The sequence below is a fragment of the Manis pentadactyla genome, chromosome 1 (assembly GCF_030020395.1).
Source record: "Manis pentadactyla isolate mManPen7 chromosome 1, mManPen7.hap1, whole genome shotgun sequence".
NCBI lineage: Eukaryota > Metazoa > Chordata > Mammalia > Pholidota > Manidae > Manis > Manis pentadactyla.
The window spans coordinates 216,795,400-216,813,668 of record NC_080019.1 but is presented as its reverse complement, the minus strand read 5'-3'; the positions used below and the strand labels follow the sequence as shown (position 1 = coordinate 216,813,668).

The 18,269-nt window shown below is 41.5% G+C and overlaps 1 protein-coding gene across 1 annotated transcript in view; it reads right to left on the bottom strand.

Moving 5' to 3' along the window:
* PDZRN3 (PDZ domain containing ring finger 3) overlaps positions 1 to 18,269 on the bottom strand; it is a 219,792-nt gene that overhangs the window by 191,499 nt on the left and 10,024 nt on the right. The window contains exons 2-3 of the mRNA XM_036878020.2: positions 13,724 to 13,810; positions 7,634 to 7,741 (exon numbers count right to left, since the gene is read on the bottom strand). Of these exons, the coding sequence (XP_036733915.2) occupies positions 7,634 to 7,741; positions 13,724 to 13,810 (195 nt within the window). The remainder of the gene's footprint in view (positions 1 to 7,633; positions 7,742 to 13,723; positions 13,811 to 18,269) is intronic.

Below are 18,269 nucleotides of genomic sequence, written 5' to 3'. Positions count from 1 at the left end.
AGAAAGGACAGCTCTTCACATTTTAGAGATGAAGAAACTGAAGCTCAGTGCTTTGGATACCAAGACCACAGAGTGAGTACCTGGGGAGAAACTCAAACCTGGGTCTCTGATCTCAGGGCTCTCTCCCCCCCAAACACGTACCTTCTCATACTAAGGAAGCCAGCTGCATTTTAGAAGAACATTATGTAAGTTCACCAGGATCTTCAATTGCAGTAGTACTGACTATTCAGGTAAGATTAAAGTGGTAAGAGTGGCTAAACAGAGGGGCAGGAGGAAGGGAAAAACAAGGCACAATAGAAAGTGTTCACTTTATCTTACATGTGGGGACCAAAAAGACTGATATGTTATTATGGAGTACACACTATGCCAATGAAAGGCTAATCATTACCTCTAGATGACAATGCAGTCATTCCAATACGTCACTTAAATGAATCCATACAGAGATGGCAAATATGTAACCAGAATGTCACCCCTCTGCTCCTGTGCCCATGGGAGACATTGCTAAATGTCTACCACATTTACCATGCTCATCCCCACTCAATCCAGACATGGCCACAGAATCCTCGCACATCATTAATTCAGGGTTACCACACTGTCAACCCATTGAAATTGGTATGTAAGATGAAACTCAAGTCTCTGCTTCTAGAAGTGGATGGTTGGAGTCTATTACTAAGTGCTGAACTCTAAGACCTGCTTCTTTTTTGTACACAACAGACTTCTCAACACAGCTTGAATCATACCCAGTCTCTTTCATCAAAACAGAATTGGGTAGCTGATGCAATAGCTAGAAATTTCTAATTCATATGATCAGGTTTTACTCCCCAGAGAGTAACTGCCACAGAATTCTTTACTCTCCTCTGCTGCATATGATCAATGGGTGTCAGTCACTGCAGAGGACAGCAGTCTAACCTTGTGTGTTTATTTCTACAATTACCCCAAAATGTGCATATCTGTGTCTGTTTAGCAATAGTAAGTTTCCTGCATATAGTTACATGAGAGATACTGAACCTTTCTTACCCTTAAAACGAAAAGGAAAATGTAATTATAAAATCATCTGTTTAGTCTACAGCATATTTTTTCCTCTAAAACCAAACAAAACATAATATGGAAATACTTTACATAGTTTTCATCAGCAAGTTTTAATTCACTGACAACATCTAAGCAAAACGAGAGATTTGATTCAAAGGAGAAGAGCACATCCATCACCACTTCAAAAGGGACTCTTCTAGGATTTAGAAGTACTTAAAAAGGAAGGATAAAATTAACCATCTAGACTTGGTTTGGAAGTGGAAGTATTGATACAGGTGTAGACTTCAATATGTACAGAAGGATGAATAGAGAAATAGATGGAGAAGTGTGTGTTCTTGTTGCTAATGTTGTGTTTTTATATGTGTATATTTATATTTTCTAGCTCTTTCTTCTGAGAGTGCATAAATAAAACCCCAGTCATAATGATCACACTAGGACCCGTATTTTGGTTTCTAAACACCACTGTTTGCTAAATGGAGCTCGAGCTACCAGGAAAAGAACCTGATTCTAGAGCTAGGGCGAAGAGTGCAAGATGAGCCTGGAACATCCTGTGTGCAGAAAGGGACTGCTCAAAGATGATTAGAAAATGTCAAGACAATAGAGGTACCTGATTAAAAGAGCTTCTTTTGGCCAAAACTGGCCCATGTGACCACCAAATTATAAGAATCCATGAGTCTAAACTAAAATAGATAGATGAATGGATGGATAATAGATGCAGGTAGATAGGTAGATAAAAATGGATGGGGTGGCGAGTGAAAAGCCAACTAGTAAATATAGAAGGAATGCAGTTAGAAAAGCACCATTTGTCAACCATCATATTAATAATTGAGTCAAGTAAAAGCCATATGTGGACATTAAACCTGTCTGTGTATGAAAGATTGAGGACAGCAGGATATTCACATAGCCTCAAAATATCCTTCCACAAGATACAAGATAAAGGAGAAAACACTACCTTTAAAGTGGAGAAACTTGGCAGATATGCCTTTAACCAAGTGGTCCCAGTTAACATCATTAATAAAGGGACAAACTGACACCATGTGGCTCATGACATGATACACTTGGTATCATTTGTGTAGTATTCCTGCCCAAAATGTATGACCTGAATCCATACTCAGGAGGAAAAACCCGACTAACACAAATTGAGAGACACTCTACATGAGAGACACAAAGACATGAGTAGCAAGATAAAGCTGAGAACTGCTCTCAAGTGAAGGACACAAAGGACACTAAAGAAATGAGAAAACTAAATAAACCCTATCATCTGGAATTTTCTCTTGCTCTAAAGGACATTATAGAGATATTAATGAAATCAGAATAAATTCTGTAGATGCTACCAATATTTATTTTCTGATTTAGATAACTGCACTATAGTTATGTAAGAGAATGTCATCTTCCTAAAAAACACATACTATTGCATTTAGGAGTAAAGAGTAGAGAGAGAAAAGGATGAAGTAAATGTAGTCAATGCTAATATTTGGGGAATCTGGGTAAAGACAGTACAGGAATTCACTTATCTAAGTCTGAAAGTATGTCAAAATAAAAAGTTACAAGGAAAGGAATAAAATCTTTGATTCCTTTTTTTAAAAATAAACATTCCAGCTGGCTCTGGGATGGAAGGCATTGTTAATCCCTTCTAGTCAACCCATAAGCCAGCCTTGTTAGCAAGGACAGACTAACTAAATCTAGAGCAAACAAAACAGAATGACTGATTTACACAAAAGCTGCTGTGGTTACATGGCTTCTGCAATCACGTCCCTGGGTCTTCAAATGGCAACACTTCCAAGATGAACACGTATTTACAGAAAACTGTGCAAAATTATGGTTATTGGCATCAGGGGCTTAAGTCTCCCAGTTTTGCCACATTCAGGGAATCTTATTTGCTATCTCAAAACAGAACAGGACATTACATTTAACTCAGACAACTGTTACAGAAATTCATTCACCACCAAATGAGAGGCTAGCACAACACAAAAATGAGCTCAAATCTTCAACCCAAGAAACTTAAAGATTGGCAAAAAATAAATAAATGTGGATGGCCTCTGTAAATCTTTGAGAAAGAATTTCCATGGAGTTGGGTCAGCTGGTTGTTTAACTTACATGCAAGCCATGTGGATAAAAATAATTGGAAAGGGAAATTAATATATTGATAGCACAGACCTCAAAGTGCATTTGCTACTTTCTTGTAGGTCTATGTTTCCCTGGGCTTTTCTCTGGAGGAGCACTTGGCCCAATGAGGGATTTGCATAACAAATCCAATACCTCATATGGTAGTTGACTGAGGAAACAGTGCAACAGCCCAACACTGGGGAAACCAGCTGGCTGGACTGATGGAGAGATGGTATGCTCCCCACATGGCACCTCCCTAAGGGATTTTTGTGGGTAATATTGACCACATGTGATTTTTCACTTTTTGCTGTCTCCCAAATAACTTACAGAATTGGGTTGATTGTGACTGGTCCAGGGTAGATTATGGAGATCACAGAGAAAGGTGATATGTTTGTGACAAAACCTGCTTATACCACACTTGGGGGGCACTGAGATTTTTCCAAAGGTTTCAAACTGTTTGAATAAAAGCATAGTTCCTTTAATAAATCTGGTGGTGTTAAGGAGCATTGCATTATCTTCAAAAGGGAGGTCAGAGAGTAGGCTCTGAACAGAAACACAAAAACTCCTAGGGTATTTCTGGTTTATATTGAGAACAAAAGGTACTGTGCTATGAAATTAAATTGCATTTTCTAAAAAGGAGGTAAGTATACACAATCAAAGGTGGGATCAGAGGTTGTGAAAAGGGCCTGGGGCAGCTCCTAAGTAAGGCCATGGATAAGACACAAAAAATCAGAAGCAAACATGGAATACACTGGCACTTGCTGTTTTCTCAGTACCAGATATGAGGGAGGATGGACACAACAGTCTGTACGTCATGACCCGGGGCCTATGGGGAACATGATGCCAGCGGAGAGCATGGGCTCCAGAATCACAGATACACAGGCCAGGAGGGCACTTGATCTTAGGCAGCCCAAGATTCCCAGGCACAATTCCAGGACAGGCCAGCTCAGGTCTTGGGAGCCCCCAGGCAGGACACCGAGTGGTGGGCTCTCACTTGGCACTCAGGCTGGAAGCAGGGAATGTGGACAGCTTTGTTTCTGAGCAACTTGCCTTACATAAGGTTCTCCCTGGTGCCCCATCACTCCTGGAATTAGTGCTGGAGATCTGCGGGACGTTCTTCATTGTTACAATGACTGGGGTAGGGACCAGGGATGCCAGAAGTCCTACAATGCACAGAGTCCCAGGCAACGGAGACTTACTCTGCTTCCAGCACAATGTCTCCTGAACCCTGTGAGACATTCATGAAGGTAAAATAACACACTTTTTATAATTACAGTGTAGACATTAACTTGCTTTGCATATAAACACCAAGGGTTTTCTTTTTCTTTTGCACTTTAACTATACAAATATTGCATACCTATGTTCATATCGGTATTATTCACAACAGTCCACAGGTGGAAGCAACCCAAGTGTCCATCAATGGATAAAAGATAAACACAACGTGGCATATGCATCTATATATGTAGTGGGAAAGTACTCAGCCTTAAAAAGGAAGGAAAGTCAGACACCAGCCACACGTGGGTGAACCTGGAGGACACCAGGCTAAGTGAAATGAGCCAGACACAAAAACAGACCCTGTATGACTCCACTTACGTGAGAGACAGAAAGTGGAGGGGTGGCTGCCAGGAACGGGTGGTAGGGGGAGTAGGGTTGTTTAATGGGTACAGCTTCAGTTTGAGAAGATGAAAAAGTTCTGGAGATGGAAGGTGGGGATGGCTGCACAAGTGTGCATGTGCTTAATGCCCCTGGAAGGTGTCTTTAAAAGTGGTTAAAATGGTAACTTTTATGTTAGGTATGTTTTACCACAATTTAAAAAAATACACCCAAGTGTGCAAATCAAAGAAAGAGTGTACTTTGCTGTGCCAGAATTTAACCACTATCTGTTCACCCCCATGGGGAATCGAATCATGAGTGGGGAAGCCGCTCACGGTGCCTGAGTCACCAGCCCCACCCACCTGCCCCGGCAGCTTCCTCGGCTGCAGCACGACAGCGAGTCTGCGAGGAGGTGCAAGCAGCCGGCGGTATCACAGGGTCTTCTGATGTCGCTGTGCCCCCGCACTGACATACGGATAGAGAGTTGTATTATAAACTGTCTTCCTCTACTTTTCTGCTACATTACAGTACATAGGCTCTGCAATGAGATATCTATGTATATAAATATTATTTATGAACTTGATTTCATGATAGTATTGGTGGCATTTCCAATATTTGTTTAAAGAAACAAAGAGACTGGGCCTGCTTCTGATATACTTGGGGACTGCTGTTCCGGTCTCAGGGAGCAGCCAGCAGTGGAAGCAGAGCATCCAGTGAAAGCTCAGTAAGGAGGAGATTTCCTAAGTCTCTCTGGATTCAGCATAAGCACCCCTTTGCACAAATAAAGTTCTTACGGGGAACGTCTGCTGGTAGTTTGTCCACTCCCCTGAAAAGGAAGAAATCTGGTGGAAATCTAGAAAGCCCGTGACTCTTCTCAGTGATGAAACACATACGCACACTTAAAATAATCAAATTCATGCCTGGTAATAAACTCAGATGCAGACAAGGTGAACCAGAGAACATACTTCTCAGTCATGGGAATCACTGTATCATGTCAGAAGAGATTAGACTTTAACTGAGGAAGGCACGGCGTGTCAACTGCAATCAGACATACATTGTTTGTGTATTGTGATCATCCTCATTTCTATCCCCACACTGGGACATGATTAATATTTTATATACTGTCCAAAGGGAGAATGTGACTTACCAGAAACTGTGCTGGACATTTCAAATACAGATCACCCTCTGCCAAGAGAAAATCCTGCCCAGCTGTAGATTTCTCATTTGCAAAACATAAGAGCAATGAAATTCCATTACTTAGAGAAACTGGCTATTCCACGGAACCCTTGGCAACAGAAGCTGTACTTATCTTTTTTGAACAATAGTCTCAGAAAATGTATTCTCTCTCTCTCTCAAAAAAAAAAAAAAAAAAAGAGTAAGTATGCATTTGAGCTCTTGAGAAAGCCCTGTTGCCCAAGCAAATTCCTGTCAGGGAAAATCCACTTTCCCAACCTGGGAAGTACAGAGACTGACCCTGAAGCACGCAGCAGAAGAGCTCCAGGTCTAAGAACCCTTCAAAAAGCCAATGGGCAGCTAATAATAATGTCCTTAAAACAAAACCAAAGCCAGGGATCCTTACGATGTGTAAGTTACCGCACTGCAGCCACACCCTCAGAAATGTGACTCTTATCCACTAACTTGTTCCATCTGTTTCCTCATGAGATTTAATGGTATATTTTCCTGTGATGTAAATTATCCTAAAGTATACCGCTCTGCACACCTCAGGATGGATCCAGAAGAGACTGGAGAGGGGAGACTTTGCTCTGTCTTCCCAACACTCCTTCCCCAGGAGAAGCATGTGGCTGCATTCCAGTGGGTTACGTGAACCTCACTCACAGCTTCTCTCACGGTCAGAGTTCCCACGTGGTCCAAGGTTTTGAAATGGGCCGTGAAAATACTTAAGAAATACAGACACTGTGCAAATGTGTTTGGAATAAGAAACACCCAGTGGTATCAGTGCAGTTTTTCCAGTTTCCGATTTAATGTGCTGTATTGTGGCTAGTGGCCCATGGGTGAGTTTCTTATGGCATTCAACATATCATCTTGGAGTCTCATATTTAATTTTTTCCATGCAGGAGATCCAACAATTTTAGCCCATGTATTTACCCATCAAAAGAGCAATCAGAATGGCCAAAAGAGAGTCATTTGTACCAAACTTTGCAACAAGAGCCCATGTAAGAAGGCAATGAATAATCCTTTCAGCAATGCAGAGCACCCTAGACCACAGTGTGACCCCATTCCAAAATCTTGTATGACGGGGCCGAGAGATCTACCTCCCCCAGTGCCAATCTATAAACATGCCATACAGAAGTTTAAAATGCTGAGTGAAGAATTGAAAATGATGAAGTCAGCGATGATGGGGGTAACTACCCCACATGTCAACTTCTGCCTGCTTATCCCTGGACGGTCAAGTTGTACAAACCGACCACAGGCAAAGAGGACACAGATAGGTAGAGGACACTGCATCTGTAATTTGTAGAAATAACTGTTCTATGTGCTCAGAGGACATGAGGAGGACTCCAAAGCTGACCATTATGCCCCAGTAACCAGTATGAACAGGGACACAATTGGCACTCCAGGGACTGTTCATCTGGTTCCAACTACCACACAGCTCTCCAACGGCTTTCACAGAGAGCTGTAACCGAAGCATACGAACAGATGCACGGCTGCCTGCAAAGAGCCAAATCATGAACATGCCACTCATAATCTGGCTTCTCTATATTCAATATAAACAAAAACATAACATCAAGGCAATCAACACTCGATCTGGTCCCACACAATTGGAAATTCTGCCTCCTGCCCAACCATCTACCAGTTTAGGCCTCCCTCCCCCACTGCACATCTCACGCTGAGCCGGCCGGAGACGGATGCCAGTATTCGGAGATGCTGGCCAGTGTTCACATACCTCAATAATCCTGTCATGAATTTGCAGGCCTCCGTCCTTGGCTGCCGGCCCACTGTCAACTATCTTGGATACAAAGATTCCTTCACTGGACGATCCATCTTGGTTGTCCTTTGGGTTAAGAAAATACACGCATGAATGCTAGGCATTAAGTTGGTCGTGAAAATAAAGCTTACCCTCTTAAAACAATAATTGCTGGTGTCAAGGATGGCAGTGGCGTAGAAGCTGTTAGCTTTGCCTAATCTCTGTTTTAAACTAAAATTAACACATACACATGGTAAAATAATTGAAATGGTACCAAAAGGTATGAAAGGTTAAGTCCTTGAAATGCCAACCCAGTGTTTTCTTCCCCTATGCAGTATCTGTTTGTAGTTGATGCATCCTTCCCAAACACCTTAGTGTATCTCCTTCCTAAACATGTATATTTGCTCCTGTTTTATGCATATAAATTGGATTATGCTCTCCCCATCCTTGTGATTCCTGCCTCTTTCACTTGCTAAGGATCTTGGAGATTTTTCACTTTCGGTCCCACTTACTTGGTGATTGGCTTAACAGTGTCCCAACATAGTGATAATCAGCACTGTTTCAGTTGTTGGCATTACAGACAATGTCTTTAGCACCTTCCTACCTGTATTTTGAAAGAGCTTTGCTAAATGTGTATCTGGGGGCAAATCCCTAGCAATGGCACTGTCCAGTCAAAGGATAAGTGCAATTGACAGATATGGTCAAATCACCCTTCAGAAAGTTTGTGCTGACAGCTCATTAGACACAGCATTCTCTACATCCTGACCAGCAGGTAACCTTTGAACAACACGGGTCTGAACAGAGCGGGTCCACTTATATGCAGATATTTTTCAATAAATACATTGGAAAATTTTTTGGTGATCTGTGACAACTTGAAAAAATGTTTTCTTTTCTTCAGATTAATTTTTTCTAAGAATACAGCATATAATACATACTATGTACATAGTATGTGTTAACTGTATGTTATCGGTAAGGCTTCACTAAGCTATTTATTAGTAGTTAAGTTTTAGGGAGTTAAAAACTATACATGGATTTTCCACTGGAAGACAGTGTCCTTAACTCTCATATTGTTCAAGGGTCAACTGTATTATTAAGCTTTTAAATATCCAATAATCTGATTGAGAAAAAAGCATTTTGTTTTTGCTCTGATTTGCATCAGAAAAGCCCACCAACACCACCCAATCCTAATAAATTCTGATCTCCAAACTCCTTGAATCCCTTCAGATCTTTCAAAGCCTGGACCGAAATTTTCTGGGAAAGAAGACAGCTCACTGCTCAAAATCCTTCTTTGATTTAAAACCAAAAAGTTCCAATAAGCTCATAAAAAACCCTCACAGCTTGCTCATGAACTTCTTTCCAAACAGCACTGGGATGTTTCTCCAAGTGTGTGGATTAAATTTTTAGTGATTAACAGATGGATTTATAAATTAAATGGCAAAAGCATGGGTTGTTTCCAAATGAAAGCATTTGAAACTAAGTTCAGGATGTTCCACAAAAACTCCAAAATCTACCTTCATGCTAAATTCCTTGCCATAATGTCACAGATCTATTTTAATACCAATTTCTCTACATGCAAACACATACAAATACCATTTGCTAAAAAATAACTGAGAAACACAGTATTTTTTTTCTTTAAAGAGCAAAGAAACAAACCCTATATGCTAAAGAGGGAAAGGGATGACTCTGAATGTGGCTCGGTCTTCCTCTTCATTTGCAACAGCAGTAAATATGGATGAGAAAAGCAGGCTCCCCACCCCTCCCCTCTCCCTCCCTTTCTCACAAAGACACGCACACACACACACACACACACACACACAATGTTATAAATATGATTCAGAAGAAACCAAAATCATAACCTAAAATGAGCATTAGGTATTTTTCCCAACACTTATCCCCACGACAAGGAGAGGTCTCTAACTGCCATCTGGATTCTATCAACACTATTCCAAAGAGAAGGGTCAGCGAGACTGCGGGTGCTGTTCTAGATCAGCTCTCCTCAAAGGCATCCCTGCCCAGCATCACACACTCCACACAGGCCCACTAACCCTTTACCGTCTGAATCTCTACACACCTTTCTTCCTCACAGCTGCCTAACTAAAATGCGCTGGTCCCAATGGATCTGCACAGCTCTCTACATGCATATTTCAAATATGAGAACCTGAGTAACACCTTCTGTTTACCGAGCACATACTAGGTACTTGGTACACAGTAAGTACTCTATGTCCACTGCTGAGTCTTCACAATACCTAAAAGTGGCAAGTACTATTATTCCATTTCATAAAAGAAAAACCTGAGATAGGTTAAGCAACTTATTCAAGGTCACACAGCTAAGTGGCACAGGTCAGTTTCAAACTAAGGGTAATAGGTTGATTCTCTTATGTAAGCTTTAAGTAGAATTTAATTCTCCCACTGAGAAAAATCTCAAAAATATATACTAATTCAGAAGTCCAACATTCCAGGCTATGGAATATTCCACTAGAGTAGCATGAAGTTTCTCAGTGAACCACAAAGGATTTATGGACAAGCTTGAGTTCCCTAGGAGGTGATGTCCATATATCAAATGAAAAAGAAATCTGTGTTTACTGATTTAACTACTTTGCATTTCTTGGCTGGAGAGGAAGAAGGAGATAGGGGATGGGATTCTGGCTTTGGTTCATTTTGCAGAATACTGCATTTTACACAAATAATTTTTCTTTGAAGCATCAGAAAGTTCAAGCAAAAACCAGAGAGGAACAGGCAAGAGCAAACACCAAAATTTAAGGTTAAATTAAGACAGTGTTTGGTAGAGGATGGGAACAAAATGCAAAAAAAATACAGAAAGCACAAAACCAAAGAAAACGAAATCAAGTACACCCTTGATAGCTAGACTTTTCTCTTAAAGGACATCCCTTTATTCTTAGTTGGTTTGGCTACTCTCCTAATACATTTTAAGTTAGAGCTGTTTGTCAGGGTGGACTCACGTGACTTGGAATTTGCTTTGCTTTGTTTGCTTGGGAAAAAGAAAAATGAAAGGGATTGTTTTCTTCCCATGGGTACCTAGCTATGACGTACACTTGCCAAAGGCTGAAGTGAAAGGTTCTATACACCAGACCAGCTGCTATGTCTTTGGGGATAGGAGAACTAATGAATGAATGATCTGATTTTGCTAAGTGCATATACTTTGCATCATGCAGTGAAAAGCCTTATGTCAGAGCCCCCTGGCTGGGCTGCTGTCACAACCGAACCAAGCACCTAAGCCATGAATGTCTTGGGAAACACACGCATCTTCTGTAGTGCATTCTACTTCCAGTAACTGACAATGAGTGTGCACTGTGGCTCCATCTTGGCTTTTTAGCATGTTCTCAATGACCTGCCAGATTTTTAGGCAACAGTGCAGAATACATTTAGGTTTCATTATGCAATTTCTGCTTATCAGGACAAGTTTTTAAAAAACACTATGGGAAACGCATGCATATGGAATTAACTTTTCCTCCAGGGGAAATGCATGTAGTATTTGTAAAAAGACCACATAAACTGAGAACACTTTCGAATGCTACAAATTTAGCCTGGTTTGTACTTAAATCATGTTTTTAAAGGAGAAAGAAAATAACCTAGAACATGTTCTTTGATAAGCACGAGAAAGAACCATATCCCAGTGAGGTTGGGAGCGTCCTTTCTCTCCAGAGAGGTGCACAAACTAAACAGTTTACGGACTTTCACAGAGTTATGTTTCCCAACTATCACCAAGCCACAGGCATGCCTCCCCATTTCAAGCATGTGTGAAACCCTGGGCCCCTTTTCCTACAGACGCTTTGGTGAGCAGAGAATAGATCTTCCTGGTTTGGGCTGTTTGGGCTGCAGGAGCTCCTACCACATCTAATGGTGAAGTGCACCTTGGTTTACTGACTTTGTTTCTTAAACTGGTAACAATGGGGGAGGAGAGGAGGAATCACAGATACGAAGGGAAACCAAGTTCAGCCAACTCTCTATTATTCATGCTCAGCAGCAAAACGAGTTAGGCTCTTGACGGTAAGTTGGAGAACTCAGGGCTATCCCAGTCCCCATTTCCTGGGACCAGTCCTCAGATGCGCGCCCCGCCCCAGAGCAGGAGGGTGCTGACCCCCGGCAGCGAGGCCTATATCAGGGCAGCCCTGTGGCCGCACTCAGCTGGGGGCAGGAAAAAGTAAAATACTACCAACTAGACTTAACTAATTTCTTAAGAATTCCACCCGATAACAGGAGAAACACAAGGGTGTGTGTACAGCCCCTGGGACTCAGCAAAAGGGGGATGCCCTGAGCCCCTTCAGAATTCTGGTCTTTTCACCTCATCTAAAGGGTCTTTTTTATATTTTGTATTTTATAAGGCAGATCATGTACTGGTTTGTCACTGTAATGGCTTTGTATCACCTATAACTACGTTGTCATTTCTTACAATAAACTGTGGTTATTTTTGAAATTGTGGCTTGGGTCAAAAGCAAAGGGAATTTAATCATAATTCTCCTTGTGTTATTCCCTGGTCATCTTCTGCAGGCCTCTTCTGACCATCCTACCCCTCAACTTCGGCCATACTCTACTACCTGTAGTTCCCCCAACTTCCACTTTTGTCCTGATTCCTGGTCTTGTATGGGCCTCCCTGGGCCTGTCCACTTTCTTCTAGCTCTGTGATCTTCAAAGATGGGCACATGCAACACAGTGCACTGGAATGACGAAAAAACATACTAGAAATTTTATTCATACTCCTATTTTAATTCCACCATTTAAAATGTTCCTTTTTGCATGTCACTTTGATAAGGCAAGGAACATTCATGTGACAGTGAATTTTATAGCTACCTGAATACGCTCAATGTTTATAGTTAAGAGTGCTCAAGTAACCATATTATGTATGGACCTCCGACTGTGAAACTCCTACTCACCCTTCAGAACTCCATTCCAGTGGGCACCTCCTCCCCTAGGTTCAATGGCCCCAGGCACAGAGTCCATCAGTGAGAGCAGTGCCACCTCTCCTAGCTCATCAGTGTCACCACCCAGATGAACACCATGAAGGCAGGGCAAATGACAGCCCCATCCGGATGGCTAACATCCTCTTAATCCTTTAGCTTTCAGCGTCATCTCTACTCCTCTCTCTCCTCATACTCTAGCCAATAACGCCCTTTGCTCCTTGTTATATCTACCATATGCCGTCTTCCCTTTTTATTTTTTCCTGCGTAACAGTTTCCCCTATCTTTAATTGATGTATTTACTTGTTCCTTGACTGATGTCCCCACCAGCACATACACTCAATGACCACAGGGGCCCAGTCCCCCTGGCCTCCACAGTATCTCCTAACCCCTAGCCAACAGCTAGGGGGCACAACAGCTAACAAGTCACAAACTTATTAATGTGCTTTTTGTCAAACGAGTGAATTTGGCTTTCTTTTCCTTTCTTTTGACTACTTTCCTTTTAAGCTAATAGATGAGGAAATGGTCAGCAAAGGAAACAAGCAAAGAGATACACATTCTAGCAATCCTGCTTGAAGGGTGAGGTCCTGAAACATATCCTCTGACACCACCCGGGGCCTCCGCAGTGGACATTTTCCTCCAAGTGAAACTGACAGATCTGAATCGGGCCCCTTCTTTTGGGAGGAGGGGCTTATTAATGATGAGTGGGGTGGAAAAAGAGCTGCTGTGGGAGGAAAACACTGAGGGACACAATAACCCGCAGCTTAGGGACTCGTCCCTGACTGGTGAAGAGATACCAGAGCAGAACTCCAGATCCGACTTCCAGTCTGGGAGCCCACACCCGATACTCAGTTCCTCACTTCCAGATGGACACTTCCCACAGCTTTCTTTAGCTCAACTGCTACACAACCAGACTGTGCCCCCAAAGCTTACCAGTTTAGATGGTTCTAAAGCTGTTGTTTTGCTAGAACAATGCTATTTCAGGAGACCACAACTAAATAAAAATCCTCAAGGGTGAAGATGTTGCATAAGCCACAGACTGATTACACAGAGTGCAATGAGGTAAGTAACATTCCTACCCTCACCCCTCAACCAGGACCCCTCTTCCAGCTTTATCAGGGAAAGGAGGAACCCCACTGAGCAGCTAACATACCACGCACGGCCGGCCACCGATGATATTGAATCCCAGGGAGCCAGAGTCCCGATGCAGGACCAGAGTCAGGCTTCTGGTTTCTTCACCCTGCAAGGAACAAATATGTTCAAGCTTTTATTTACTAACAGGAAACAGATGTGAGCAATTTCTTTTTGATCTAAGTGGACTCATGGACTACTGAGCTGATAGTTAGAAATCGTGTGTCTTATGGGATGTGTATCCAGGGTAAGTTTTGGGGCCCAAGCTGAAACTCTGTCCTGTGTGGAGGAGGAGGTCACAAACTTTTCTAGACACCGCCTAACTCTGGAGTGACCACATAAGAATGTTTGCAGATGTCCAGACATGCTTAATGAATGTTCCCTATCAATGACTCCTTGGTCTGCAAATGCATCGTTCCTCTGACCAGCTCATTGGATGCTGGCTGTCTAGACAGCTACTTTCTGTTTGTTTCTCAATCATTCTCAACAGCAGTATTCATGTTCTGTCACGAAAGGTTCAAATAGCAATCCTCCCGGACGTCTGCCCATCGCCTGAACAGTCGGCCTGTCAATGGTTATTTGTGTTTAGGAGGCTTGGGGGAAAGACAGTGCATGGAAAGTCAGATGCAAACATGGAGAGGAAACAAAAAATCCTGAATCTTACTGAAAGCGGGGAGGGGGCCTTTTCACAAAGTAATTACTGTCCAGTCCACAGGGGATACAGACCGCTTAACAGAAAACACTCTGTTCCAAGGAGGCTGGTCCGCATGAACCCCTTTAAATCAACCAGTAGAAGTCACCTAAGCAGGTCACACAGGCACACAGTCAATAGTCAATAGGGATGGAGATGCCAGGGCACCTCAGCTCCCACTCTCAAGTAACAGACGGATGGATCAAAACACATTTAACCTTATGTGCACATTGTGCTTAAAGATGCTTTAACACAAACAGTAAACTCGCTGATACACTTCTGAAACTTTCAGTCATTTGAAGGATATGCAAAACTTCCCATGTCCTGACTATACAGACTTGCAATTGCTTCACTTGCATTTTCGGTTTAAAGATGTTCCCTCAAGGTGGTGTGTTTTAAATAAGTGAAATACTTCACTGTAAGCTCGTTTAAAAAAACCACACCGACAGCTTATCACAAAAGAAATTTTATGCTGATATTTACTGCTTCCTGATCAGATTTTTGCCATCTATTTTTTCTAGGGAAATAAATGGCACCATTATAATGGCATGAACACTGCTATCCGACTCAGCCACACTGGCAAAGCAAACCACTCTTCCTGCCCTGCGGGGCCCAGGGGTTTTTCGGGAGCTCTGCGGCTGTGTCGCTGTAGTTGTCAATGCAAAAATGTTTCCCTTTTTGGCCAGAACTGTGGCCAATGGAGTCAAAAAAAAAAAAAGTATACATACACACACACATATATACTAAAGTCTAAGGGGCCTCAATATAAAAAATTATCCCATGTTTAAAATCTTAGTAACCACAGCTATTTCTCATGACTAGTTAGCAGATGGCAGAATTCAAAATATTTTCAACAATTTCATGTCAATCTAAACATCAATTACTAAAACCCTGTAAAAACAAAAATGGCAATTGTTAGAAAAAGATAGTGTCTGATGAGAGAACAAGGCATCCTGTGAGCACATGACAAAATATTCATGTCTGCAGGATCACTTACTTGATATTTAAAAGAGTGTATTAATGTAAAAGATCAGCAAGTCTCTAACAAGCTACTATAATTAACAAAAAACACCAGAGCCTCTATATTGACAACCCTATTTACTTTTGCAATTCTTGAATTCCAGCTCACAGCACCACTATCCAGAACATGGGGTGATGCTATCAATTTCTATAATTAATTTGGCTAGCACTAAGTTAATAGGCAACAACTTTCACTGCTGTACCAGTATAAACATTCAGAATCAACCTAATAGCTTAGAAATGTAAACATGATGATTTGCAATCTGAAATAGTTTATATCTTTCTGCCTTGGAAACAGAAAATCCTGGTGAGCCCATTGCTTGCTTTGCTGTCTTAAAGGAGTGAAAAAGTAGAAATACATGGTAATTTGATCACGTTATTGTACATATCTTAACATTTCTGACTTTCATAACTACTCAGTGAGAGAAACTGCACAGTTACACAATAATCAAAGACAGATGGTGCCAGTTTGACGATCTCAAATGATGCACGAAGGAGAACAGACAATCAAATTATTAAAAACACTAGTTTTAAATCTACTGTGTGATAACCACAGTCTGCTAAAAGATGGAAGAAAAAGAAAGAAATATTATTTCACTGCATTAGCAACGGTAACAGCTAACTTGTACTGGCTGCTTACTATGTGCGAGAAATTATATTGATCATTTAAGTGCTTAATTTTGTTACTAATCTGACCAATCCTATCAACTGACACTATTATATCTTCATGATACAGGTGGTAAGGCAGAATGGTTAACAAAGTTGTCCCATGTCAAAGAGTTAGGAAGAGGTTGAGCTTGATTTGAACCCATGATCTCCAATTCTTGACCGACCTTACTCTTCTATACAACTCCCTTTTAATATGGAATGCAGAAAAGCATGCCATGTGGTCTAACGACATCTTAGATCCCTCCCAAGATGGTTCAATTGTTGGAGTTCCAAAAAGTTCCACAAAGGAACTCATTCTAGGAGGTCTTACTCAGAAAATCAAAGTCAGAACAAAACTCAGAAATGCTGACTCAAATAGTTATTCCCAAAAGACCAAATCTAAGATGCCCAAAGACACCTAAGTCTGGCCCTAGCCTCAGAGATTTGTCTCTAGAAACAAATGAGAAAATGCGTGAAATGTGACATTCCTTAGCTGAATAGCAAGTTGCAAAGAACATTTTGGAACAAACTGTCTACCTTTGCCAGATGCAATCGCTGGAGAGAACGAAGGGTTATTCTCGTTTTCTACATGCGTCTGGACCTAGTCTGCAGTCCAGAAGGGTTACACATTGGCTTTAGGTGGCACTGCCCATTTCAGGACTGATTGACAGCACTGAGCAACACAAGGAAGACTCAACACACGATACTGGAAGCGATAACATAAGAGAAAAGCTGTCTAGGCTGTATTCCTTTCATTTTTCTATTTAACTAGCAAAGATAATTTTCTTTGGCATCCTGAGCTTGATTCTAGTTTTTCCTTTCCATTCCCCTCCCCAAAAGCAATCTTAACTACTTCGGTTTAATTTCTAATTCTTAAGAAATATTAATACAGAATTTAAACAGTAGACTGCACATAACACATCTACCACATTAACATTAATTCCTGCTTAGTCGTTTAGCCTGTTTCTGGGGTCAAAATCCATCAGGATAGAGGGCATTTAAATGATTCTCATTCAATTATATTCCACCCATTGAAGAGATGTATAAATGGGAAAAGAGTGAAAGCTCTCATCAATGCTGCTGTCCTGACTGGTCACAGACAGTATGTTAAGGCATCTTCTGTCTACAGGAAAATTTAATCAGTATTGGTCTCTTCTGGTAGGTTGTCATAGTCCACGCTTTGAAATTTTCTAAATGATCATACATATTAGAACAAAAATGGGAAAGAGCTCTATTTCATGTGAACAACTGATTAACTAAAACCTAAACCTTTGGAAGCAGGCATTATTATCAATGTCTATACCTGAGAAAATGTCTAAGCTTTGAGAAATTCATATACTTGCCTAAGATCCCAGAGCTGCAAAGTGGGAGAGACAGGACTGGGATCCAGGTCCACAGGACACTGACACCAAGGCTCTTTGTGCTATGCTGGTAAATTTTTGGATCCTATCCTAAATTGCTTTGCCTCAAAAGACTGAGCCTTCACAGTAATGTGTCATGAAATATTAGACATCAAATAAGTTTTGGAATTAGAGTTTTAAGCAAAGCTGCCTTGAATGATGCAGTAACAGTGGCAAAGACAGGAAGTAGTTGGTATGCCCTAAAGGGCATCAGAATAGTATTATGCCCCCAACAGGAATCGAGTAATAGTCAGGATTGTGGACTTCAGAGTCAGAGCCTGAGTTTGGTCTCTTCGTCCACAAACGTATAATAATGATTTCTTCTTACGTCACAGGGTTATCATGAAGTATGCATGAAGCGGACAATCATTGCAAAGTGCCTCAGTACAGTGTCTGGCCAATAGTTAAGTGCTTGCTCAAAAAGGAAGTGAGGGCACAGTGTGGATGGAGACTAGCACAGCTCAACACTGAGGCCGTGGTCCTCTTTTACTACCTACATCACTCTGCTGCACAATCTAAGCAATGGACAATGTCGAATCCTAAATTAATGTAGTCAGTCTAAACCAAGTTTGGGAGAGCTGAGGCCTGAAGGTCAGCAAACAAGGATCGTTATATATTTATCACCCAGCTGGCCATCTGATTGGAACTACTGCGTGGACATGTTACTCTTTTCCCCAAACCTGGACAAAGGGTGGCACGTTCTGGAAGGACTGCTGAAGGGCCAGTAGAAAGTTTTTAATCTGAAAGTGGTAGAAGGAAGACAAAGACTATGTCTGGACTGGCAGAGGAGAAGAGATGGGACAGGAAAT